At 45.4% G+C, this 27,096-nt stretch overlaps 1 protein-coding gene across 4 annotated transcripts in view; it reads left to right on the top strand.

Moving 5' to 3' along the window:
- The window catches only part of ADAMTSL3 (ADAMTS like 3), a 229,846-nt gene that overhangs the window by 110,370 nt on the left and 92,380 nt on the right, over positions 1-27,096 (top strand). For all 4 annotated transcript variants that reach the window (XR_008311388.1, XM_053271888.1, XM_053271889.1 and 1 more), the window contains one exon: positions 22,005-22,131. Coding sequence is in view for 3 of the 4 variants with exons in the window: in XM_053271888.1 (XP_053127863.1) it covers positions 22,005-22,131 (127 nt within the window). In the remaining variant the exon portion in view is untranslated. The remainder of the gene's footprint in view (positions 1-22,004; positions 22,132-27,096) is intronic.

Below are 27,096 nucleotides of genomic sequence, written 5' to 3'. Positions count from 1 at the left end.
AAAGGCTGGTGGCTTAATGTTTGCTACTGTATTTATAGCAACTTTCCCAAACTGGAGGGAAGCAGAGTGTTCCGCATTGCATAGAGCAGCCTTTAAAGCCTGTGTCTGCTACTTGGACTTCAGAGCAGCGGGCAGTTGGGTGAGGGACACAGTCAGCAAGCAGCAGGACAGAGTGTGCTGGGCACGGAGGCTGGAATGAGGTCCAGGAGATGTCCAGTGGAGCATAGGAAGCTGCCTGAGACGGAGTCCGACCCTGGGTCCATCTAGCTCTGTCGCTGTGCATATATTGGCAGAGAGGTGGAAGACCAGAGCTGCTTGGAGCCTCCCAGCTCTTAGAGGCATGGGGTTGTGTGGATGCATCCAACGTGGCGGCTCAGTTTTTCAAGTTACACTTCAGTCCCAATTCCGGCACGCTAATGTGGTGCAATGCATAGCAGCATAGGAAGCTGCTTCATACCAAGTCAGGCCATGGGTCCATCTAGCTCAGGATTGTCTACCCTGACTGGCAGCGGCTCTCTAAGGTTTCAGGCAGGAGCCTCTATCAGCCCTACCTGGAGATGCCGTCAGGGAGTGAACCTGCAATCTTCTGCATGCAAAGCAGATGTTCTGCCCAGGGGTGTAACTATAATTGAGCAGATGGGTTGAAAGAACCTGGGCCCCCAGCTCCTGAGGGCCCCACCCTAGCTCCACCCCTCCCTATTTTCTTCATTATCTCCCTCACTCCAAGGGGCTGCTGGGGAGAGGGGTGAACATGGGCCCCCTCTCCCCTAGCTACGCCCCTGGTTCTGCCTCTTGAGTTACAGCCCCATCTCCAATAGCTATAAGAGAATTACAACTTTACAGGGGGGCAGGCCTGGCATAGGAACATAGGAGGCCGCCTTGTATTGAGTTAGACCACAGGTCCATCTAGCTTTGTGTTGTCGATACTGGCTGGCAGCGGCTTCTCTAAGGTTTCAGGCAGGAGTGTCTCCCAACCCTACCTGGGACTTATTCACACATGGCTTCATGCTGCAGGGTAAATGTTGAGCGAAGCCACTTCGAAGTACGCTTGCGGCATTGAGGGAAGCAGCCCCTCCCCTCTGCTCTCGGGTTTGCTTGTGATGCAAGTTTACATGGCAGGCTTCCGTGTTTTCCTTCTGGCCAATGGAGAGGTGGGGAGAGAGAGATTACTAAAGAGTTATATCTAAAGAGAGTATCCCTCTTATCATGCTAATGATTCTACATCAGTGCCTCTCCCTATTTGCTCCGGAAAAAATAGAAAGTAGAGAAAAGGTAGCTTAAAACCAGCATTTTAAAAAACTGGAAATACACCGAGATAAAGTAGAGTTCACAAGACAAAGCCCGATTTGTGTGTGGAGTGGGTCCAAGGAATCAAGGATCTCAAAGGGACTTTGGGGTAGGTTTGGGTGGTGCACACACTCTCTCCCGAAGGAGATTCAGAGTAGAAGCCCTGACTGTAAAGCTAGTTATGAGACCTGAAGGCTGATACTCCCTTGGGGAACTGACATCTCCTTGGGAGTAAGCTAGTTTCTGAGGCCACAAAAGCCTCTCCCCTTCACAACGCTCACTATCACCAGACCAGCTCTCCTCTAGGGATGTGCATGCACCTCAGTTCGTGCACAGGTTCAGCGCCGAACTGGTGCACGGACCTCGGCTCGTGCACGGACCTCGGCTCGTGCACGGACCTCGGCTCGTGCATGGACCTCGGCTCGTGCACACCCCTACTCACCTCTGCGGATTCCTTTTGAATCTGTATCTTTTACCTGTGGCACTTTACTTCAGAAAGAGGTACTCGGCACCACGATCCTCATCATTCCTGTGAAACCAAGGCAGCCGACAGCTGTCACTGAGAGCAAGTGCACAGAAATGGAGATCCCATCCACATTTCAGTTTCAGTTCACAGGCCCGAGTCGGTTGCATCCTGACATCCACTTGGCACCAGCTGCCCAGAGCTTGGCAAAGGTTTTCACAGTGAACTCATCTAAATAAACATGTCACGCTGCTGATCCAGAGATCTTTGCCTCTGTGCCTGGGAGCAACAGAGACTTTGCTACAGAGGAAAGAGGACTTGCCCGCCTCGTTCCCAATGACTGCTGGTTTTGCTCATTTCTCGTCTCCAAATCTTTGGCAGATCACACAGCAACCCATCAAGCCTTTTAACACAAGCATGATTTCACTTCCATCTGTTTTCATAACACGGAAGGCCTTCGGACGGCTTGCTATGCTTCGCTGGTTCTCTCCCCTGCTCTCCACACCCATTCTAATAGAAATTTTTTTCCCCCGGGTGTGTGTGTGCTGCACATAATTTTTTGGCACCCATCTCCATAAGTCCTCTTTCCCCTCAGTCATTTGCATCTCACTTCTCACATGGATTCAAAGTAAACAAAGTCCTTATCAGAGGAAACGGAGACCATGGATTCTGCTCTCGGAGAGGGCAAGCTTGCTACTGTGGGAGTCAAACAGAGAAAGTTTCTGGGAAAGTTATTTGGGGGGGCCCTTGAGAGTGCGAGGCTCAGATCAGCCAGACCACTCAATCATGACTTTGTCTGCCACGGCCTGACTCCTGTTACCAAATAAAATATTTAGAGTTCCTACGTGAAAATTGGTCAAAGTTTTGGAAACTCTTCTGTCAGGAAGGTGGCTTAAAAGTGTCTGCTGAAGCCCAGTTTGTTACACACAGGCAGAGCAGTGTGGCTAGATGTGGATGGCCAGTGAATGACCAGCTCACACTGGTTTGCGGATACAGAGGGGGAGAGTTCCCCAGGCTATTATGGGGGCAAAACTGTCACACTTTGAGGATGAAAAGATGCTGCTTTTAATTTGGAAATCCAGTCTTGAGATCATTTCTTTTTGAAAACGAATGCCGAGGCAGGCAATTCATCCAGTTCATCCAAGGCAGGCAATTCAGAGCCAGCGTGGTGTAGTGGTTAGAGTGCTGGACTAGGACCGGGGAGACCTGAGTTCAAATCCCCATTCAGCTTATGAGCCTAACTGTTTCTTTAGGGGCTGAGGTGCAATGAGCAAAGAAGACTGTGTATTTTGGGGGGCAGGGGGCAGCCTTTCTTATTTCAGTCTTACACCATCATGCATCCCCCTTCTGGGGTGCAATACAAGAGGGGGAGGACGAATGCTGTCACTGTTTTTGTGCCCCCCAAGAATTGCTGCCCTAGTTGACTTCCTAGGTCTGCCTAGTGGATGGGCTTGCCCAGTTGCCCTGAGGAAACACCAGCTTGGGAAGGCATATAGATCAACATTTGTCACGAGTGGAGTCTGTATCTAAGCCAGTTTCCCAGCGTGTTCCTGGTTTCATATCTCTCTCTCTCGCTATGCTGTCGAATGGGCCACCAGCTCATTGACTTTATACGGAGCTATTATCCTTATCTTCTTGCTTGGAAGGAAGACCACTTGAGAACTGCGTGCTTAGACTAGTGCAAGCAAGTAAATAAACAATCAGCGCAAGGGGAACCTTGTGAATAAACGCAGTGCTGTCTTTCCAAGCAGTTGCCGAAGGACCGAATGCAAACTAACTCCTCACTTTGGACTCATGAGTCAAGTAACAGTTTTACTGTGACCGTAGAAGGTGTTCCACATTTTGCAGGCAGGCTTCTCTCTTGCTAAATAGCTTGCCAAAGTTTTACAGACTTTATTGCAGTCCTGGACGCTGTGCTCAGCGCACTTACTCTGGGTTTTGATGTTTCCCTGTCATCTGTGATCTCTTATGTGCTTCCCCCAACTTAAATGGCTCAGGGCGATTCACACAGAGAAATAACAAATAAATAAGATACACAAAATGGAACCCTGTCCCCAAAGGGCTCACAATCTAAAAAGAAACATAAGATAGACCCTCAGCAACAGTCACTGGAAGTACTGTGCTGGGGGTGGGTAGGGCCAGTTACTTTCCCCCTGCTAAATAAAGAGAATCACCACATTAAAAGGTGCCTCTTTGCCATGTTAGCAGGGGTATTTCTAGTCTGACCATGCTGTGGTCCTTGCTCTGCATCTTGAATGCCAAGTCAGATCATTCTGGAATTGGATCCCTGCTTGGAGAGCCCAAGTAGAGTTCAGAGTAGCCCAAAGAGGCCAAGTAAGTTTAAAGGTAAAGTGTGCCGTCGAGTCGATGTCGACTCCTGGCAACCACAGAGCCCGGTGGTTGTCTTTGGTAGAATACAGGAGGGGTTTACCATTGCCTCCTCCTGCACAGTAGGAGATGATGCCTTTCAGCATCTTCCTATATCGCTGCTGTCCGATATAGGTGTTTCCCATAGTCTGGGAAACATACCAGTGGGGATTCGAACCAGCAACCTCTGACTTGCTAGTCAAGTCATTTCCCCGCTGCACCGTTAGGTTTAGGATGCTTCAAATTAGGGTTGCCTATTAACACAAGTGTCCTACAACCCGGAGATCAGTTGAATCATATCTTCACTGTGCTTGCCTTTCCTTTTTCCAGAAGTGGGTTTAGGAGCACCACACCTTCCTGCCTGAAATGACTCTGCCCTTGCTGCCCCATATTCCCGCTAACTGGCTCCCAGAACGCATCTGTGATTGTCACCTCTCCCCACAGTCTTCCTCAGAACCCGACTGTTCTTTTTGGGATGACGTCTTAATCTTCACCCCCTGCTAAGTATGTGTAATTGAATGGGATGCATATTCTTTCCCCATTTACCATCTCCTTCCTCTGTTTTCTCCCCATGCTGAATTTTAGATTGCAAGCTTCTCTAGGCAGACCTGTTTTTGTTCTATAAAGTGCTGTGCACATTAACAGTGCCTTACATGTCCCGCAGTGTCACACGGACAGTGCCAGGTGCCTCAGGTGATTTTCACATCACTGCCTGCCAGCCAGTTCTTGCTTTCTGGGAATAGCCACCCGCCTTTCATCAGTATTTTTCTGGTGAATGGGGAGGAAGGGCTGGTTTTTCCTAGAAGGCAAGAACTGGCCAGCAGGTGGTGCTGTGAAAACCGTGCAAGGTCTCTGCTCAGCCTCTGAGCACAGTGTGGCATCCTGCTGGGAAAGAGGACAGAAGCCTGTGGGACTGTGTGGAGGATGAGTAAACTCTTGCTTAGAATTTGTGCATCAGTTTCTCTCATTGTGTAGCTTATTGCCATTGGGAAAGACCCATAATTTCAACCTGTTGGTCCTAGGCATGTGGCAAACAGGACAGAGAATTGTAGCACCACAAATAGGGTACAGTTGTGCTATTTTTCAAGCGGGGGCCACTTTGCCCCCCCCCCCCAAAACCCCTTCAGTGAGAGAGCCATCTCCCATTATGCTAACTTTTGCACAGTCCTGTGTTTTTCTCAGTGCTGGGAGGGTCCTCTAAGAGAAACAGAGCCCTCTTTTAAGAGCTCTTTGGGGAAAGTGCTGGGAAGGGCTACACTTCCCTATGCTCCATCTCCGTGTACACCTTCCAAGATGGTGCAGGGGCTCAAGAAGGCTCAGTTTCTCCGAATGAGCCTCCCACTAATGCTGGGCAAAGCACAGGGCTGCACGCTGAGAATGGTCGTCTCCATATGGTGCCTGCGGGACTATGCAGAGGATTCAGCTTTGGCCAAAGTTTCACACAGGCCCAAGAAACAATTAGGGAGCCACACTTAGGGTTGATGGGAGCTGCTACTGGTCCCCAGCATCACAGTGAAGAGCACTGCCGGACAGCATTCTTTAATCCAGCCTTATGTTTGGAAACAGGGTCACTAGATTTGGAAAAACGACTGTGTACAGGGCTCAAGGAAGCAGCCTAAGAATGGTTCTTGTTCTTCAGTTTGGGAATGGGGCGCTGGGTTTTTGGCCAGCTTTCACTGCAAGCGGAAACAGCGTCCATCAGTGATATTGATTTCATTGGGAACTACTTGTGTGGCCCACCCTTCGGTTAACTAGCTGGCTTTGGGTTGCAAATGCTTCTGAAACCTCAGGTGCTGAGCGTGCGGTTCAAATGGGCTCCATGAAGGGTGAAGGCAAACATTATGTTGCAATCCGGAAAGCAGGTGATAATGCAATTCAGCCTCTTTCATTCCGTATTTGTGTAAGTTTGAAAAAAGAAAAATAAGCCAGGGCACAAATCGGCACCCCTCTTCAGTCAATGGATGTTTTGTGTCCTGTATATTTTTTGGATCTGTATCAGCGGTCCATGAGGAGGCACACTCGCACCCTCCTCTCATGGGTGGTCTGCAATCTCCAGGCAGCCCCTCCACGCTTCAGTACAATTTTTAATGAGAATTTAATATTTCTGAAGCACTCTGTTTTATGTGTTGGAAGTGAGTTTACAGAATGGAGGACCGTTCTTCAGCTGTTGCTGACCTGGGTATATTAAAAAAAAAAGTTTGCCAAAAAACCAAAACATGGGGAGCCTTTTTTAAAAACAGTGAATTTTATGTATTGCATGTTGCACTCACCCACTCCTGTTTTCCTCATTGCTTAATAATAATTTCAGTGGTTAATGGCAATATACAGTTGTCAGTGTGGTTTATGCCTCTTCATGGTGGTGCTCCATGTTTTAATTGTGCGCCATGTTTTATTTGTGAAGTACTTTGTGTGGTCCTCAACTTTCACAGCATCCCAGCATTGTCTCTTTCTCACTCTTTAGCGTCACACTCTTGTGTGACCAAGAAACACAAGGCTGTGCAAATGGATTTATGTTATTCAGAGACTGACTGTCCTTCCAGTACTGTCCTCCTAATTCTCAAGGCACAGAACAACAAATAAAGCCAAATACAACCTGAAAATGCCCCCCAAATCATTTTATTAATTTATTCCATTTTCATACTGCCTTCCATAAGACATCCCAAGGTGGTTTACAAAAGTTAAAGTGCAATGAAACTCCTTAAAAACACACACAACCGTAAAATCAGTTAAACAGTAAAAACCATTAAACAAATATTTTATGAAGATAACTAGGCCATTCTCAAAATAACCAAGTCATACTACATGTTGTACAGTTGAGCCCAGTAAGGAAGAGCAGTAGCATAAGAGTACATGTTTTGGTCCCTGCTATTATGGGTTGTACATCCAATTAAGGGGAACTACCCTCTTCCCTCCACCTGATGTACTGCATTAAGTCATTATTGATGGAGCAAAACACAAGGAACCAAGGGGGCCAGAGCACTGAATTAAGGATCTCCATGGCATCAAAGCAAGTTCAGGCTCTTTTTCCTTCTCCTGTCCTGCTTTCATTTTATATAATGTCAGAGCTGAGGTACGTCGGCTATTAAGTGACTTGTGCAATAAGGTCAAAAGGAAAAGCATACACTGAGCATAAATCAGACTCTCAGTACTTTGGAAGCCAACCACGTCAGGCCAGGGGAAGCTTAGTTTTATACAGGGGGGATAAAGTGGGTTCCAACCAGTGTTCCCTCTAACAGAGATTCCCAGATGTTGTTGACTACAACTCCCAGGATCCCCAGCTGCAATGGCTTTTGCTTGGGGATTCTGGGAGTTGTAGTCAATATATAAATTATATATATGGGATATAAATGTAAAATTAAAATAAATAAAATAAAACTACTCAGGACACGAAAACCAAAGGAGGAATGGTGTTGCTTTCAGAGTCAGGAAGGATATAGCAATGACAGTGTTTGGGTACAATGCTGTCAGTGTCCGACTAATATCAGTTAGATTTCGTGGACAACCTTTTAACATGGCAGTTCTTCAAGTCTATGCCCCGACAACTGATGCAGAAGAGGAGGAAGTTGATGAGTTTTATGCTCAAGTTCAGTCTGAAACTGACAGAACATGCAAGCAAGATGTGATGGTGGTAGTTGGAGACTGGAATGCCAAAGTTGGACATGGTAAGGAGGAAAACACAGTCGGCCTATATGGCCTAGGAAACAGAAACAAAGCAGGAGAATGACTTATTAGTTTCTGCGAAGCCAATCATCTCTGCATTGCTAACACATTCTTCAGACAAAGTGGTGCCTATACACATGGACATCACCAGATGGAGTACACAGAAATCAAATTGTTTACATTATTGGTGCAAGGAGATGGAAGAGCTCAGTTATAACAGCCAAAACATGGCCGGGGCCCAATTGTGGAACTGATCATGAACTGTTCATGTGCAAGTTCTAAGTCAAGCTAAAGTGGAAAAACAAAGCTATCCAGCTTTCATGATAAGATCTTGATAATGTACCCACCATTTTCAAGGAGAACATCAGGAACCTCTTTGAAGTTCTGAACCTCATTGATAGGGAACCAGAGGAACTGTGGAATGAAATCAAAGAAGTTGTTAAGGATGGATGTGAAAAGAGACTGCCAAAGACCAAGAAACAGAAGAAAGCAAAATAGAACAGATGGTGGAAATTGCCAAGAAGAGGAGAGAAGCCAAAGTCAAGAAAGATAAAGATCTCAGGAAGGAACTTAATAAGGAATTTCAGAAAGCTGTTAGAAGAGACAAGGAGCAATACTACAATGACATCTGTAAAGACCTTGAGGATGAAAATAGACATGGAAAAACAAGGCAAGTTTTCCAAAAGATCTCTGAACTCAGAGGGAGGCACCAACCTCGAATTGGTATGTCAAGGGATGCCAAAGGACAGATAGTAACTGATTCAGAGAAGATCAAACAGAGATGGAAGGAGTATACTGAAAATCTGCATAGCAGGGACATCAGTGTCTGAGATACTCTAGAAGATATTCCCTACTTGCAAGAACCTCTAGTACGGGAAGATGAAGTTATATCAGCACTCTGGTCATTATGAAGTCGGAAGGCTACAGGAATTGATGGAATAGCTACAGAAATATGGCAGGCAACACAAGAAGAAGCAGTCAAGGCTCTAACCAAACTATCATTCATTCATTCATTTTCTATAGCCCCCTTCAAAAATGGCTCAGGGCAGTTTACAGCAAACTATGCCAGCAAATTTGGAGAACAACACAGTGGCCAACAGATTGGAAGAGGTCAGTCTACATACCTATACCAAAGAAAGGAGACTTAACAGATTGCTCAAACCATCACACAATATCCTTAATTTCACATGCTAGCAAAATAATGCTCAAGGTCATCCAACGCAGATTAGAGCCCAGCCCTACATGGAAAAGGAAATGCTGGTTTCAGAAAAGGCCGAGGAACAAGAGACATCATTGCTGATGCACACTGGATAATTGAGAAAGTCACAGAATACCAGAAAGAAGTCAATATGTGCTTTATTGACTACAGAAAAGCCTTTGATTGCATCAACCATGTCAAGTTGTGGAATATCCTTTGGAAAATGGGCATCCCAGAACATCTTATTGTTCTCATGAGAAACCTATACACAGGGCAGGAAGCCACAGTCCAGACAGAACATGGTGAAACAGACTGGTTCCAGATCGGCCAAGGAGTAAGACAAGGCTGTATACTTTCTCCTTATTTATTCAATTCATATGCTGAATCCAGAATTTTCACTCAAGGCAACAATGACCAGGCTCAAACTATCATACTTCGGACACATTATGTGAAAACCCAGCTCCCTTGAGAAGTCTATAATGCTGGGGAAAGTTGGAGGAAAGAGAAGAAGAGGACGGCCAGCAGCAAGGTGGATGGACTCAGTTACAACAGCAACCAATGCACCACTGAGAGACCTTAAAGGCCAGGTTGAAGACAGATCTTCCTGGAGAGAATCTCTCTATATGGTCGCTAAAAGTCGACACCGACTTGATGGCACTTAATCAACCAGTCAATCAGTCAGTCAGTCAGTCAGTCAACAACATCTGGGAATCCCTGTTAGAGGGAACACTGGTTCCAACCCAATAAGGCAGAGGTGCACAACTCAAATGTCCTGGTGGGTTGGAACCAACCATAACTAGGTGTGCAGGGGCCCAGGTCAATTTTCAGCACATTAACTATTACACTAAAATTAATTATTTAAAAATTAATGAAAGTGAGGAGGCAGAGGGCTGGAGGAGGAAAGGCTGGAGAGGAAAGAGGGATGGCATTAGTGGGCTCTAGCCCAGAGCCAGGACTGGCCAGGCGGGTGAGGAACATCTAGCAGATGCTCCGCCACTGAGTTATGGCCCCCTCCCCAGTCTGGTTAAAAACCTTGGGGAGTGTAGAATGTTTGTGCGCACACACCTTGCAGGAAAAAAATCTCTCCAGTTGAAGATGTAGATTTAAGATGAAATCATGAATTGAAAACATGTAATCCCTGAAATAATGAAATCTATTCTAGCTAAATGGAGGTGACTCCTGTTTGCAACAGTTGTCTTAAGGAAAATAAATTGAGGAATTCTGTTTCAATGAAAAAGGATAATGAATGTGTTAATTAGACTGTCGCTGATCTCTGATGCTTAAGTTAAATGATCCACTTGGGCATTTAACAGAATGGTTGAAAATATAATTTAAAAAAAATTAAAGTCTACCTGTGTAATTGGAAGCACTTTTTAAAAGTCCCAAATGCATGCCATTGATTCATCCAGTTGATTATGCGTTGCAGGCCTCATCTCATTTGGCCCAAGCTATTCTGGCAGCTTCAAGTTTGCTAAGTGCTCAGGGCAAAGGATGGTATTGCCGCAACTCAGCAGGGATCACGAGATCCAAAGCGCCAATAGGACACCACCTAGTAATTCAAAGCTCTTGACTCTGGCTTGGCTCTTCAGCCTTGAACAGCTTCTCTCTTTGGCACAGATTGTCCATCCCTGCTTGCCTTCAGACCCCCCCAGTCCGTAACAAATCCTGTTTGGTACATCTGGCAAGGATGGAGCAGGGGCAGAAGACAAGGCTTGAGCAGGAAGGAAAAGCCATAGCTGCCTGGTCTACTCTTGCCACATTGGGTCCTGCGAAGGGGCAGGGCAGATCTCCGGCTGCAAGCTGGCAATCCTTTGGCAGGCTGCTGCACCCCATGACAAGCAGATCTGGAGATAATAGGCATGTGATTGGAGACAGGAGCATGGCTACCGGACCAAGCAAAACTGCTGTGCTTGGAGCTGGCATGGAACACGTTTTCATCCCTATGGCTGGGATCGGTGGGGCTGGGCTGGGGTCAAGTTAGCTTGCAGGGATGCCTCCTCCTCCTCACCCCCTCCTTTGCTTTGCAGCATGCACGCTGCACACAGGCCCACAGAGAGGTTTCTCAGCATGCGATGCTTCCGAAGATCTGTGCCTTGGATAGCGAGTGCTCTGCTCGCTCTCTGGCCCTGGTCTTCTTTCCTCCCCCACCCTCCCCGCCCCTCTTTCTACCCCTCCTTTTCTTCTCATGATATTTAAATCCCACCATCTGCTTAAGAAATGAACATTCTTGAATGTGGCCAGTGCTGCATTAACCTTCACAGATCGAAATGAAACATCCTGTGTTCATGGTTTTCATTTAAATCTAATTCCTCGGCCGAATCCAAATGAGAGGGAAGGAGAACTGTAGAAACAGCTGTGGAAACTTCTGGGTGATTCCTGGATTTACGTTTTGTGAGATATTTATGAAGTTCCATAACCCGCTCTAATGGATCGGGAATAATTCCGCCTTGCCTCTTCCTTTGGAGTGTGGTGCGATACCTGCTGACCCCGGTGCTCAGGCCCTGTCATTGGGGAAGAATTAGAGTCATCGGTTATTTCTTTGCTTCTTCCCCCCATAGCAGGAACAAGTGGAGATCTAGCTTTTAATATAGTTTTAATGTATATTAATACTCTGGTGGCATAACTGTGTGTGGCTCTGTCTGTGCATTCCAGAAAAGAAAAGGAGCTTCTGTGTCAGGGGTTTCCCCAAGTATGAGTAAGACACTGAGTGGTTTGGTTTTGCTTTGACATTTCTATCCCACTCTTACTCCAAGGAGCCCAGAGCGGTGTGGTCTACATGGTTATGTTTGTTCTCACAACAACCCTGTGAAGAACGTTAAGCTGAGAGAGAAGTGACTTGCCCCGAGAGGCACACCCAGCGGGTTGCATGGCTGCACAGGGATTTGAACTCGGGTCTCCCTCGTCCTAGCCCAACACTCTAACCGCTACATCATGTGAGCTCTGCCACTTATCGAACCTGAGACAATCTTTTGACGTGGGCAGATTTTTCTGGGAGCAAGGTAGTGCATTGACAGGGGTTTGGACTTTGACCAGAGAGACCTGGGTTCGAATCCCTGTTCAGCCATTTTAAAATTACATTTATATCTCGCTCTTCTTCCAAGGAGCCCAGAGTAGTGTACATGGTTATGTTGGTCCTCACAACAACCCAAACAACAGGCCTAGAGTCACCAGTGGGTTTCATGGCTGAACGTGGATCTGGACGGAGAGGAGAGCTGGTCTTGTGGCAGCAAGCATGACTTGTCCCCTTAGCTAAGTGGGGTCCACCCTGGATGCATATGAATGGAATATTTGATGTGTGAGCACTGTAAGATATTTCCCTCAAGGGATGGAGCCGCTCTGGGAAAAGCAGAAAGTTACAAGTCCCCACCCACCCATCCAGCTTCTCCAAGATAGGGCTGAGAGAGACTCCTGCCTGCAACCTTGGAGAAGCCTCTGCCAGCTTGTGAAGACAATACTGAGCTAGATGGACCAGTGGTCTGACTCCGTATATGGCGGCTCCCTATGTTCCTAACTTGGGTCTCCTTGGTCCTAGTCCAATGCTCTAACCACTACACCACGCTGGCTGCGTGAGCATTGAACTGGGCCTTCCAGCAGCCAGGATCTGGTGAGTACTGTCCTGCATCAGCACTGCTCTGCCTTCCGTGGCAGCCCAAGACCTCCTTGTGCCTGAAACAGCCCCCACCTTTTCCCAATAGCCACTTCTTGGTTTTCTGTGCATACCTTTGTGCATGCACACACTAATCTCTGCCACCTGCTCCTCCTCCTTCACTGCAGCAGAAGCTCCTGCAGATGAGACTCTGCAAGCATCGACTCTCTGCACCTGTCTATCCTTCTGACCACTAGGGGCTTTAGGAGCAGAGGTAGTGAGTAAGGGAATCCTTGATTGAGTCTGCTCTTTGTCTCTGCTCTGAGCTCACCTGACAGGTAGACTGATATTCTCAGGCCACTTCTTTCCTGTTCCTTCCACCTCTCTCCAAGCACCTAAAGCAAAAAAGAAGAAGAAGAAAGAGTACCAGTATTGACTAGCAAGCCAGAATTTGCCGGTTTGAATCCCCGCTGGTATGTTTCCCAGACTATGGGAAACACCTATATTGGGCAGCAGCGATACAGGAAGATGCTGAAAAGCATCAAAATGAAATACAGAGCCATAAAAGAATATATATTCAACAAACAAGAACTATGATACTAGTGAGTGAGAGTACAATAAATGAGGACTGAAAGAACAAATGTAACTGAGTCCTGAATCACTGAATTATTTGTTCTTTAATCATCATTAAAGAACACTTTCACTCACTAGTATCTTAGTTTTTGTTGTTGAATATCCTTTTATGGATCTGTATTTCATATTGTAGTGCATATAAATTTTGTAATCTTGGTTTTAAAAATTTGCATTTTATATTATATTGCATATAAATTTTGTAATACTGGTCCTCATTGTTTTTTGCTTTTCATGCTCGCATTGTCCCCAGGTTCTCTTAATGATGCTCTCTCCTCACACACACATCCTCTGCTGCATAAAACCCTCCAACAGTAGCCACTACTGCCACACAGTGCACACACATTTCCCCCTCCATAGAACAACTCCACTACTCTAAGGCACTTTCCTCCTCTCCTATTCTGCTTCCTTCCCCTTTTCATCATTAGGCAAACAGCAGCAAACAGGAGGAGGCCGAGGTAGCAAGGAGAAGGTGTAAGGAGCGGCTCTAGGCTGAATGGTGTTTGTACCACAGCTTGGTGAAGAGCTGCTTTGATAGTGTGGGATGGGAGAGGGAGGAGGTGAGCTGGCAGGGTACATTTTGTTGCCAACATCTGGGAACTCAGGTTTGAGAAGGATGGGGAGGAGAGCTGGTCTTGTGGTAGCAAGCATGAATTGTGCCCTTTGCTAAGCAGGGTCTGCTTGGTTTGCATTTGGTTGTGTGACTACATGTGAGCAGTGTTGTTCCCTGTAACAGGGATTCCCAGATGTTGTTGACTACAATTCCCAGAATCCTCAGCCAAAGGCTGTTACAGCTGGGGATTCTGGGAGCTGTAGTCAACAAAATCCCTGTTACAGGGAACACTGCATTTGAGTGCTGTATTATATATGAGGGGATGGGGCTGTAACTCAGTGGAAGAGCATCTACCTTGCATGCAGAAGGTCCCAGGTTCACTTCCTGACATCTCCAGGAAGGGCTTGGAGAGACTCCTGCCTAGAACCTTGGAGAGCCACTGCCAGTCAGTGTAGACAATACCAAGCCAGACGGACCAATTGTCTGACTTGGTGTAAGGCAGCTTCCTGTGTTCCAAACCCTTGGATTAATAGACACAATTGCAGAATGAAGACTTCACCTAAATTGTAGATTGGATCAATGGTTTGGGGCCATAGTTGATGATGATATTGTTAGGTTAAAAAAAAATCAATAAATCATTGATCTAAATAACTCTGTAATAAAATACGAATTATGTAATAAAGAGACCAAGTGTCTTCTTTACGGGGGTGGGGGGAAACCCTCACAGATATTTTATGAACACATAATGGTGCACTTTTTAATTTGAAATACCATTTGCCCATTTCACAAAAATCTCTGTGTTAATTTTTTCCTTTCCATTACATAAAAAAAGGTCACAACTTCAGCACTAGTCTCTAGAAATGCGTATCACTTTATGGGAGTTTACCATAATCAGGCTATTACAATGTTTTTATCACTTCTTACAGTTACACCGTTATGGTTCTTTTTAAAAGCTTGATATGGTCCCAGTTCTTCCATTACCCTATTTTTATATTGTCACTTGTTTCATTTAGGCAATCTGTGTTTCGGGGTTTTTTTTTTTTGTTTCTTTCTTGCAACACACAAAAAAGATCACCTACTTATAATTATTTCTGAATATGCCCTAAAAGCTTGCAGATGTTTTCCCAATCTGCCTGTAATATTTATAGTTGATCCCTTTGCTCAGTAAATAGCCAACAATGTGGGGTAGATTAACTTGAACAAATGCCTTCATCGTTAAAATCTTTAGGCCTTTATAGCCGGCTGACACGGAGTGTGAAACTGAGTGAGGCAATTCGTTGGGCTAAACTGTTGGCCCACAAACTTCAGCTCTTTTTCTCGAAATGGAGAATTCCTAATAAATAGTTACACATACATCCCATTTTAAGCTTATGACAACTTTTTGGTTGCTAACCCTTGCTGAAAGTTGGCCCCTGGCCAGCACTTTCCAATCTGCCTGCATAAAATTAAACCTCTGTATTCAGCACTAGGCAGTATTTGGCTTTCTCAGCCGCCCAATATGGCTGCCACTGTTTCATTGGGCCCTGCCTGCATAATTTTGTCTTCCATTGTAGGACAGACTCAATCTGTTCTTCCTGCCTTGTTCTTCGCCCTATCCCCCCCCCCATCCCCAGTCTCAAATATCACGAGAAGCAGGGGTTCTCAAGCTTGGCTCCCCAGATGTAGTTGGACTACAACTCCTATCATCCTCAGCTACAGTGGCCAAAGTTCACCTGGAGATGATGATTCTCATCCAGAATCTCTTCATCCTTTTCATTCCTTCCCTTTCCCCCATCATTTGGACATACTTACTTTTTAGGGGTGACTCCAAGGAGTAGCAATGGGGGGCTGGGCACTCATCCCCTCCCCCCCCAAAATTATTCCCACTCCCATCCGCTAGACTGGAACGTTACAGCAAATTGTCAGTCAATAGAGTCCTAGCACATCATCGTCCTATAGCTTGAATTAATTATTTTAAAGCCCTTCCGTTATTTAAAGAAGCCTCCTGCACCCCAGAACAAACAGCAGAAGCCAGGTCAGCCAGGTAGGGAGGAGACTCCTCCAGCCTCCCAGGAGCCAGGCCAGCCAATTCACCTCCTTCCTGGCCAAGAACTGGACTGAGTGAGAACATGTGTGCAGGGGGTGGGCAGGGTCCCACTGCGGATTTCAGCTGGCCTGGTACTGACCTCTCTCCCTGCCACATGGTCTTGGACTGGAAGAGAAAAGTACCCTGGGAAGCAGACTGGTTTTGTCTAATCCACAAAGATGGCGTTTTCTACCAGGAATCTGGCCCATATTCTGAACAAATTTGAAAATGTCAAGCAAGCTTCATTAATACGGTTAATGAACTAACCCAGGGTTTCTTAGCTTGGGCTTCCAGATGTTGACGGACTACAACCCCCCATCATCCCCAGCCACAATGGACATGGTTGGGGATGATGGGAGTTGTAGTCCATCAACATCTGGAGGCCCAAGGTTAAGAAACCCTGAACTAATCACATTAGTTACTTTACCTCCATACGCATTTACTAGATGGTTAAATCCTCGCTCCCCTAATAATAATAACCACCCTGAGCCATTTTGGAAGAGTGGTATACAAATCAATCAATCAATCAATCAATCAATCAAATAAATAGAATTCTTCGCCACCTCTTTGCTCCCGCATACTACTGCTTGTTCTAGAGGAGCCCCTGCTGCTCACTTTATCTCCTTGTTGTGCGTTGTATGTATGAATGGAGGTAGGATGTGAAAAAAGGCCTTGCAAAAATCCAATTAATATGGCAGGAGCATTTGCCGAGGATCTGAAATTGCAAGGACCATATTGACTGTGGGTGTGAAATTTGAGGGATTAAAACAGGGAAGGGGAAAATATATATAAATCTGATATGTCCAACAACAGAAAAGGGTTTTTCTCAGTCCTGATGGAGATGCTTCTTGGGACCTTCTGCATGCAAAGCATTTGCTTTTCCAATGAGCTATGGCCCCTCACCTATGACCCTGCCTAATGATAGGGTCAGCTCTGTCCCTGAATGTGTCCCACTGCCGACCAGCTTCCCAGGATCTCTGGCACAGCCGCTTACATTAATCAGTGCAATGAATAAGTTATTCAGATATGGCGCATGGAGGAAGCACTGTGCAAAGTTTAATCTGGTATTTGGAATTCAATGTGTGGATAAACAAAAGCTTAACATTTTCTTAGCACTCAAAGGGTAAGATTACATTACGCGGTAGAATGTACTCAGTGGTATTTGTGGGAAGCGTTCTGTCTTTAGTGGTTTCTTTCACATGCTAATGTTTATCCTTAGCAGGTCAAAAAAGACAGGAGAGGCAGTTATGAGAGCTAGACAAATCCTGAGATCCAGCACTACTCAGTGACTGATTTTGGAGAGAGAGCATCACCCCTTTAAGGCTGAAAAGATGAAAAGTTCTCCAGATGAAAAGTTCTCTCCTCAGCTAGCGGCCCCTCTGAACCAGTAGGCATACCCCCATGTTGTGGAGGGCAGGGTGAGGCCGCTCTGTATTTTCCCCATGGAAAGGGCGTCTGCTTAAACACTGCAGAAGGATATGCAGCTTCCAAATTAAGAAAGAAAAGAAATCCTCCATTTCTTGCATGCACAGTACTTCTTTAGAACATGCTAATAATGATGATGTGGTAGCCTTTCCCTACATAGTTTGAGTGCTTCATGCACATTCACTTAGTAATTTTTACAAGACCCCTCTAAGAAAGAAACAAGAAGAAATGGAAACATGTGGACAATGGGAGAGATTCGTTGATGTCGCAGACAGTAAGGTCATCCACACAGTCAAAAATGGTGTTCTACCCGGGTTTGGGAGCTGTGTGTGCTCCCAATTTTCGGTTGTGTGGAAGCACGGTCGGAGGAAAACCTGGGTAGCTTTTCCTCCTAGCTTGCTTCCACACCGTCACTTCTACCCAGGTTTTCCTCCTACCATGCTTCCACACAACCAAAAATTGGGAGCACACACAGCTCCCAAACCTGGGTAAGAACACAGTTTTTGATTGTGTAAATGACCTCACTGTCTAATAGGTGCCTATCACACTAGTATAACTACTTTCCCCACTTAAATAATTGGGCCTGAACATTTCTAGTTTCCAAGGAATGGGGTTACCAGTTTTGCTGATGGTTAACCAGCAGCCTTTTTCAGGGATTCTTTTAAATGAGGGGGCTGGTTGGGATAGCTCCTGCTGGTCCTGCTCTTGACATCCATGTGTTCAAGGATCATGCTTTGCATAGGGCCTATGTGCACACATCTGAAAGTGTCTGGCTCCCTCCCTGCATTATACCTACAGGAGCTTATGTGCATTTGGGTGTACGTGCAGAAGGTCAGTGGAAATGTGACTCTTGAATTCATGGAAGTCAGAAGCAGAGCCTGAAGGCACAATCTTCCTCCACATGCTTAGGAGAGGATTGCTGGTCTGGGGAGGAGAGCTGGTCTTGTGGTAGCAAGCATGAATTTCCCCCTTTGCTAAGCAGGGTCTGAATGGGAGACTTCATGTGTAAGCACTGTAAGATATTCCCCTCAGTGTGTGGGGGCTGCTCTGGGAAGAGAGGCTGCAGGCTTGCATGCAGAAGGTTCGATGTTCCTTCCCTAGCATCTCCAAGATAGGGCTTAGCTGAGAGACACTCCTGCCTGCAGCCTTGGAGAAGCCATTGCCATTCTGTATAGATAACACTGAGTTAAGATGGACCGATGGTCTGGCTTAATATAAGACAGCTAGATGTATCGATGGTCTGGCTCAATATAAGGCAGCTTCCTGTGTTCCTAGAAGGATGCCCAAATTAGGGCTACTCTTTCCCTTACAACAGGAATGCTTGCTGGGACAATGCTGTCCAGGGGTCTCAGCCACCTTTCTTGAAGTCCTCCTATTGTCAAGAAATTCCACTCTCCCTAAAAAAAATAAAAATGCAGCCATTCACCGCACGCCCCCCCCCCCCCAACTTTCTTTAGCCATGTTTGTAACCAGTTTGGAGGAAAGTAGTGTTGATAGCCCAGGAAAGAGCAGCACTGCTTTTTCTAGTGGGAAAGGGCTGTGTTTCTTTGCTTAGCAGAAAAGGAGGAGAGTGATGTTTGAGTCCTTCCTTGCAGATGTTTATCTTTTTTGGCAGCAGGCTTTCCAGACTCTTTAAAAACACCCTTAGAAAGCGTGAGAATTCCCGCAGAAGAAACATTTTACGGAATATTCCTCCAAAGATTCCTGGGGATAAGGACAATCCAGCTAATTAAATCCTATGCATGTCATGCAGAAAGTGATAGTTGGAAAGGAGCATTTAACCAGTCTGCAAGTCCGAAGATAAAAGGGGAGAGGACAAAATAAAATGGCCATGGAATAGCTGAACGGTAATCGGTAGAATTATGCAGACTTTCAAGTTTTACAGAGCTCTTCATCGAGCAGAATTCTCTGTGACTAAGCTTGCACGGAGGACCCCTCCATTCTGCCTGCTCTGTTCCCCTTTGCTTGCTTTGCAGGGCGAGTGGAATTTGGAAGGAGGAAGAGTAGGGTGGCCAAGGTGGCTAATTTGTCAGTCTTCCAATCCACAGTTCAAGACCTCTTTACTGGGCTGGCTTGTGTTGGATGCTGCAGGGGAAGCTTAATTCTCTCCTGAGAATTAGGATCTGGGACCTGGGTTATTTAGTTTACAGTCTAGAGAAGGTTGAGCAAGAAATTTGGACTCACTGAATTTGGGCTCACAGATTTAGTTACAAAGAAGCTGCTTCTTCCCGAATTATGATGACGTGAGCTGCCCTACTGTGTTGCGTGAAGCCTTCCTTTCCCCATCCGTCTTGACTCTCGTCTCATGCCAATCAATTTCATTAGATGATTCTGCTCTTTAGTGTTATCAGAGAGGGAGAAGAACTTCTCTGTACCCAGTCCCTCCACATTTAATGCTTGAAGGGATGTTATTCGCACCTGGCTTCATGCTGAAGGGTAAATGTTGAGTGAAGCCACTTCGAATTACACTCGCGGCATTGAGGGAAGCAGCCCCTCCTCTCTGCTCTCTAGTTTTGTTTTGGTGCAAGTTCACATGGCATGCCTCTGTGTTTTCCTTCTAGCCAAGGGGGGTGGAAGAGAGAGAGAGATTACTAGGAGATTACTAGGGTGGGGCGGAAGAGAGAGAGAGAGAGATTACTAAAGAGCTCTATCTGCTTTTCTAAAGAGAGTATCCTTCTCATCATGCAATGATTCTACATCAGTGCATCTCCCTATTTGCTCCTGTGTTTTCAGAAATAGTAGCTTAAAAGCAGCATTTTAAAAACCCAGAAATACACCAAGATAAGCTAGAATTCGCAAGACAAAGCCTGATTTGTGTGTGGAGTGGGTCCAAGGATCTTGGAGGGACTTGGGGGTACGTTTGGCTGGTGTGTTAATGCACGCACTCTCTTCTGAAGGAAATTCAGGGTAGAAACCCTGTCTGTAAAGCCTCAGGGAAAGTTTCTTCCTGGCAAAATGTTAATCCACATCAGTCTTCACTCTCTTGTTAAGGTCCCCTCTGTTATTGAAGTGTGCTCCTTCCTGATAAGCTGAAATTAATTCTCCTCTTGCTGCCCCAATAGTAGAATAGATAAAAGCTCTGCTAAAACTCCTACACAGAAAACCCAACCTTGCGTTGAGGAGCAAAATGTTGCACTTCTAAAGGGATCATGGAAATTCCAGATGGGCCTTTTGGTGCATTCTCACTTTGCTGTGCATATGTATCTCCCCCCCCCCCATTTCTCCTCTTTTTAAGGAGTGTCTTTCGATTTAGCTTTTGTTTTTCACACCTCGGTTTGTGCTGGCACTGAAACTGGTGGCAGAACTCTGACCTTGTCAGCGTTGGGTTGCAGGCAGCCGCTGGAGGGGAGGTCAAATCCTGAATCGGCACTGGGAGGGCCCAACAGAACATTAGATGAGCCTGGTTCCGATATTATGTCCAACATTTGTAGTCTGTATACAGTGTACACAGGTACAGATCCGTAAACAGGCACAGTTATATCTTGTGTTAAATGCAGGCCCAGCAGTACACTTCCAGTCCGTTTCATGCATTTGAGAAACCTGTACCCAAGTTCCCTTTTTAAAGAAATGCAGGTACAGTCATTCACACAAAAACCCATATGAGGATAAAGACAACTCAATGCCAGTGCAGCATAATGTCTGAATAGGGCTTTGGGTTCACAAGAAATTCAGGAGTTAACGTCAAAACCAATGGGCAACACTGAGCATACAGAAATGAGTAGCAGAAGTCAGGCCAAAAGCCAGAGGGGTCAAGCAGAGTGCAGCTCATCCCAGTTTGCTTAAGGTTTAATGTCTTCAACTGGAACCGAGGCTTTTAGAAGACACATTTCTGCCACTTGTGATGATGGGTTGTTTTTGGAGTGAGAACCTCATAGAGTCTTCATCTTTCCAAGACTGAAGTGCCATTTTGCAAAACTGCTGATTCCGTTATCCATATGCTCTGGATGTGACCACTTCATGGTGATAATAAATTGGGAAAAATATATGCTAATATTCTCCCCATCTATGTCCTTGGCTCAGTACTGCCTTTTATTTGTAAGTCACAGTGAACCTTTTGGGATTTTCCAAATCTCTGTATAGTTCTTCAGCCAGCAATGATAATGACAATCTTATCTTCTTTGCAGATTGGACTGAAATTTCTTCTGGTACACATGCATGTACCCATGGCATTATATCAGCACACATGTTCTTTATATATGGATCATACATTTAATAATCAATAACGTTTATATCCCAGGGGTTCTCAACTTTCAGTCCCCAAATATTGGGCTACCACTCACGTCATCTCAGCCACAATGGCCAAAGGTTATAGTCCCACAACATCTGGGGACCCAAAGTTGGGAAGCCCAAGGCTAGACTATTCCTAAGGCTGGGTTCATATGTAATGTATCTTTGTGACTGAAGTTAGCAACTGATGGAAGGCAAGTTCAAAACAACACAGTTACACACACATTCTGTGAGCTACATTATAAGAAACAGTATTTGATTTATGAGAAACACAGGTATTTCTTAGGCAAGGACACTATAACATGTCTGAGAGTCACAGCCTAAACAATCACGGTTCTTTTCTAGTCTTGTTGCTGGCTGAATTTTGAGAAGCAAGACGTACTTTTAAGAGAATTGTAAATTGTAAAAGCTTGTGAATTGTAAAAGAGAATTGGTAAAAGCTTGTACAATCCAAAGGGACAATCAGTTCAATGAAAATTTGAAATTTTGAGCAGCCCATTGGCAGATTGGCTCTCTCTTTAATTGTGGTGTTGCTATTGACAGGCGGTTGGCTGCGATCGTCAGCTTGGAAATCACGCCAAGGAAGACAACTGTGGAGTCTGCGCAGGAGATGGTTCAACATGCAGGCTGGTGAGGGGGCAAGCGAAGACGCATGTTTCCGCAGAAAAAAGTAAGTGGCTTGCCAATATTGGTTATTTCCCCCCTTAGCATTTCCCCTGCTAGTATATGAGCAGGGCCATGTTGCAGGCTGTGGTACTTCCATTATGTGTGATGAGATTGTGTTAATGCAGGAATCCCCATCATTGGGTCCCCAGATGTGGTGGGGCTATAACTCCCGTCATCCTCAGCCATGAAGGCCAAAGCTCACTCGGAGATGGCTCCCACCCAGACACTGGATGAAAAGTTGTTCCCATGCTCAATCTGTGTCTGGCCTCCATTCCTTCCAGTCCTTGCATTCCTCCACATTCTGGGCTGATTCTCATGAGCAAAATCAAGTGGGGAGGAGTGTTCAGCCAGGCTCCATGCTGCAAGCTCCCGAAAGACAAATGTCAGAGTAGGAGGAGGGGGAAGTGATTGTGTGTGAGCCACAATCTGAGTGGGACAGTGGCAGCTAACCCACATTGTGTACCCAGAACGATCATGAGGGGGGAGAAAAAGCACATCCCACGCCGTCCACTCAGATCGATACTAGCAGATGATCACCCCACTTCCTCCTACCTTGATGTTTGCTGACACATGACTGTTTTTCAGAATATAGGGAGGGGTAGAGCTGGGGGACCCTCAGGAGTGGGGGGGCCTGGGTTCTTTGAACCCATCCGCTCAATTATAGGTCCATCCCTGGTGCGAGTAAACCCATTAATATAAGAGGAGACCTGGATCTTCAAAACCAGGTGCACCAAATAAACAGGTTCATCTGCTTCATTTGCATAATAGATTCTGGCTGGTGCAGATGCCAGCTTGTTTGGATGGCAAAGATTCTATACAGCCCTTCAAGGTTGCGGTGGTTGGGAAACGAAGCCTTATTAAAGACCAGAAAGAAGGCATTCAGTCCAATATAAGGCCAGAGAGGATTGGGACTCCTGTTGTGATGTGAATGCAGCTGGAATTTGGCTTGAGAGAGAAACTCATCAAGAGGGGAGTTGAACTTCTTGTTCATTTTTGAGTGTGCAGTCATTTTATGGATATGTTGAATTGCTGCCAGCAGTGGAGGCTTCAAAGAGAGTTTTGAGAAACGGCCGGCTTCATGGAGGGCCTGATCCCCACTGAATCTCTCTGCAAAACAGCCTATTGCAGACTCCCACTGGTCTCGATGTTCTTTGGATTGCAGCCACTGTCGCATGGTTTTCTCATCATCCCAGTTCAATGGGACTTTTTGTGATAGACTTCCCCGACTCTTTCATTTTGCTTTTCGGCCATAAAAGTGTGACTTTATAATGCACATCAGCATTACTATGCATACGGCTGTATTTTAAATTCATAGGTTTTTGTCACTGACTTGTTTCAGTGCATACATTAAACACAAAACACAATTTTTGTGATTGCTTGTGTAGCATATGGAGGTAGTTTGATGAAATGATCCCTGGGGTGAAAGGAACGGGGAAACATGGTATCTCTTTGTGGTACCACATCACTTGAGGTGTTCACAATATTTGCAGCTCTTAGGAGTGTCCCGCCAGGGGACGACACAGACATTTATTTGCCTTTTTTCCTGCAGCCTGACTTGGTGAACTGTTGCACCAGAAAGGAAGTGGTTAGGATGGGATGCAACAGTTGCTGGGCTGGGGCAATAGCATGACCGTCTTTGTGTGGTGCTAGTGCCTCGAACACAACATAATGCGACTGCATGCAATGGATGGGGGAGCAGGACAGAACTATGCATCATCCTTAAAGGGCCCCGAGAGGGGCTTTCTGGGAGGTATATGGGGGAAATGAGACACTGCTGCTTGTTACAAACTGAATGGAAGTGTTACACCTGTCAGGGAGGGGGAAGTGCAGACTGGTAATTGAGTGCAGAGGTTAATTTGCCTGGGAGTGCAGGTGGTAATTTGCCAGATCAGATCTTCTGCCTTTTTAATAAATTGGTATAATAATGGCCAGCCCCCAGTTCCCAGGAATACACACTGTGAGATCAACACAAGTACCGTATTTTACGGACTGTAAGACGCTACGGACTATAAGACGCACCTTAATTTTAATCCAGTTTTGCAGAGTTTTAACTTATTAAACTGTTAAAACATATAAGACGCTCCTGAATTTTGGCGGATATTTTTCGAGGAAAAAAGTGAGTCTTATAGTCCATAAAATACGGTAAATAGTGCTGCCAGGGCAGGCACCCACTCATTTAAATTTGCTTTAAGCAGTTCTACAGGGATATTGTCATTACCTGGGGCTTTACCAGATTTCGGCTGGGAGACAAGCTTAACAATTTCTGAACTGGACTCTGGGGGCGGAGGGGGAGTGCATTAGCCCTAGGCTCGCCGCAATACATTCCAATAATGCTAAACCATGGTAATCCTAATCAGATTATTAATCAACCATGGTTTGCGATTTCTGAACCAGGTCAATATCCCAGAAAAGGCACCTGTACTGACATTTTAGTCACTCCTGCCAATCAGAAGTTCTCTTGTATTTAGCAGGGGGAGAGTATCTCTTCCAATTCATCTCAGCATGGCATCTTTTCCAGTGGCTCTTGCTGCTCTCTCTCTCTCTCTCTCTCTCTCTCTCTCTCTCTCTCTCTCTCTCTCTCTCTCTCTCTCTCATATGTCTCTATTTAGATTACAAGTCTCTTTGGGACAGGCAATTTATTTTCCTGTTTTTCTTCCTTGTTTCATTTTTTTGCTACATAAACTGCTTTGAGAACTTTCGTGGTTGTTGCCAAGTTCTTAACAATGGCATCATCCAAACTAAGTTAGTCATGACCAGGTTCTTTTGATATTCATTTAATGTAGCCATGACTGTCCTTTTGATTTCAGTGATGCTTAGTTATGATTATCTAGTCTGATGCTGCACAGTAATAATTGTAATAATAATAATTCACAAATTCCATTGAATAATCAGTTAAGCAAATGCAAATTAAATTGGGAGATGATGAATCCACAAAAAGGGTTCTTTAATCAGTCAGCAGCCCTAATCCTGGTAGCTGTTTTATCACATAGTACAAACATTCTGCTGAATCAGAAAGTTTAACAACCTTAGGGGAAAATGAGCTGCTTTGAACTTAGGAAGCAAACTGTCAATCTAATGGCCTGATTACCCTTTTAAAAAAAAGAAAAAGAAAGCAAAACCACTACTAAGTCATCAAGCCAAAAAATCTGACTTTCTGGGAAAATGATCAAACATTTTGACTGAGAAAATGAGCAAACCTTTGACAGATGATATGCAAAAACAGAAAGTGTAATAAGCTGTAAAATCCTGCCGTGCCCCTGGGAAAATGGAATATTTATCTTTGGTCTTCTGTGCATGGAGCTCCCATCAGCATCAATATAAGTTCTACCCACTGGAAAACTTCTAATGTTGGACTCTGATGTCCTTAAAAAAAAAATTATGATGATGATTATTGCCTCTTTTTTGCCTTTGCTTTATTGACTGTCAAAACAGGTTCAGAAAAATGCTATTCTTGATGCGATCAAGAACAGAATGAAGCATTCAGTCATTCTGAGAGTTTTTGATGCAAGACTGGTCCTTCTGCACAATTGCTCTGTAAAGGAATCCCCGAGGTGGAGCCGATCACTGCTGGTAAACATGTCGAGCTTCATGTTGGGGCTTCCCCTGCCTGAGTCTTGTGGGAATGACACTATCGAGTGGGGAAATAAGTAGACACCAACACACCCACATGGAGGTGTTCACTCTGGCTCCGGCAGGGAGATGTCGCTTCACCATCAACAGATGGCGTAGCTTCGCAGGGTCGGGTGCAGCTCTCATGAGATCTCAGGGTGAGATCTCGTACGACTTGCCTCAGCTTTCAGGAACTATATAAGGGAGGACTGGCCAGTGATAAGGGGCCAGTCCAGGAGGAGGGCTCTGGGACTCTGAATGAGCCTTAGGGGTAGCAACACTGGCAGTGGGGAGGGTGGCTGGTGATGAATGGAACAAGCCCTGCCTGTACCTCAAAAGCTCCCCCGGCTGAAAACTCCGAGGCAACCACAACCTCCTTTGGCAGAGAGAGAGCGTCACAGAAGATGCTTGGGTGATATTTTACCAGGTGTAAAATATCCATCCATAGGGCAAATGACAAATTAGTCATAGGGCAAATTTACCAAACGTAATTGTCCATCCATAGAGCAAATAAAGGCTTCCGTTACATCCTGTCACACTCCTGCCATGTATTAATATCCAAGGTAGTTTATGCAAAGTAGTTTTGAATCCACATCAGGTGTACCAACGATGTGATGAGAGAGGAAGCATAAGTGATATGCATGTCCTTTCCCTTCACTTCTGGGTTTTGTCCAAAGCGGGGAGGAAGGGAGTATGTGTAATTCACTCTGCCTCTCCTACCATTTCTTTGGAGTCTTCAAAATGGCTTCTAGCCAAGCAGGACATGTAGGGGAGAATTTGAATCAACCCCTTATTCAGCAGAGAAATCCCAGTTTGATGAGAACAGAGTTCAAGGCAGAGATTTGGCACTGATCTGGAGATAATTGCTTAAGGGCTAAAACAAGTAAAGGTTTATTTGAAGAAGTTACCAGCTTAGAAAGAAAGCCAGCACCCTATGTTACCTATCTCATGGTGGAAGGCAGAAGAAGAAATAAGAAGCAGAGAAAACAAAGAAGAGGGAGTGTCCTAAGGATATAAGTCTACCAATCAGGACAGACTTAGAGCAGAGGTTGAATGAGTAAAGAGAGAGCAAGGGGACAGTCCTACACTCTCTGCCTCTGTTCCTAATATCCTTAGTGGTCAATGGTGTTGAGAGTTGATGCTTATGGAGTCACATCTATGTCCAAGGGAAGAACCAGTGTGATGAAATGGCTTGGATCTGGCCAGCCACCTTTCAAATGGACCCTTGCAAGCGTTGAAAGTGGTGCAGGTTGGGCAGGGAAGAGGAAAGGTCACCAGCAGTTGACCTCTACTTGTCTCCTCATGCTTCTTGCAAGCTTTGCAAAGAGCGTGGGGAGAGGGCATAGCAAGGTTTAAGTGA

Source organism: Hemicordylus capensis, chromosome 10, assembly GCF_027244095.1.
Source record: "Hemicordylus capensis ecotype Gifberg chromosome 10, rHemCap1.1.pri, whole genome shotgun sequence".
Taxonomy (NCBI): domain Eukaryota; kingdom Metazoa; phylum Chordata; class Lepidosauria; order Squamata; family Cordylidae; genus Hemicordylus; species Hemicordylus capensis.
Note: the sequence above shows the minus strand (reverse complement) of the source record. Positions and strands in the feature narration are given on the sequence as shown.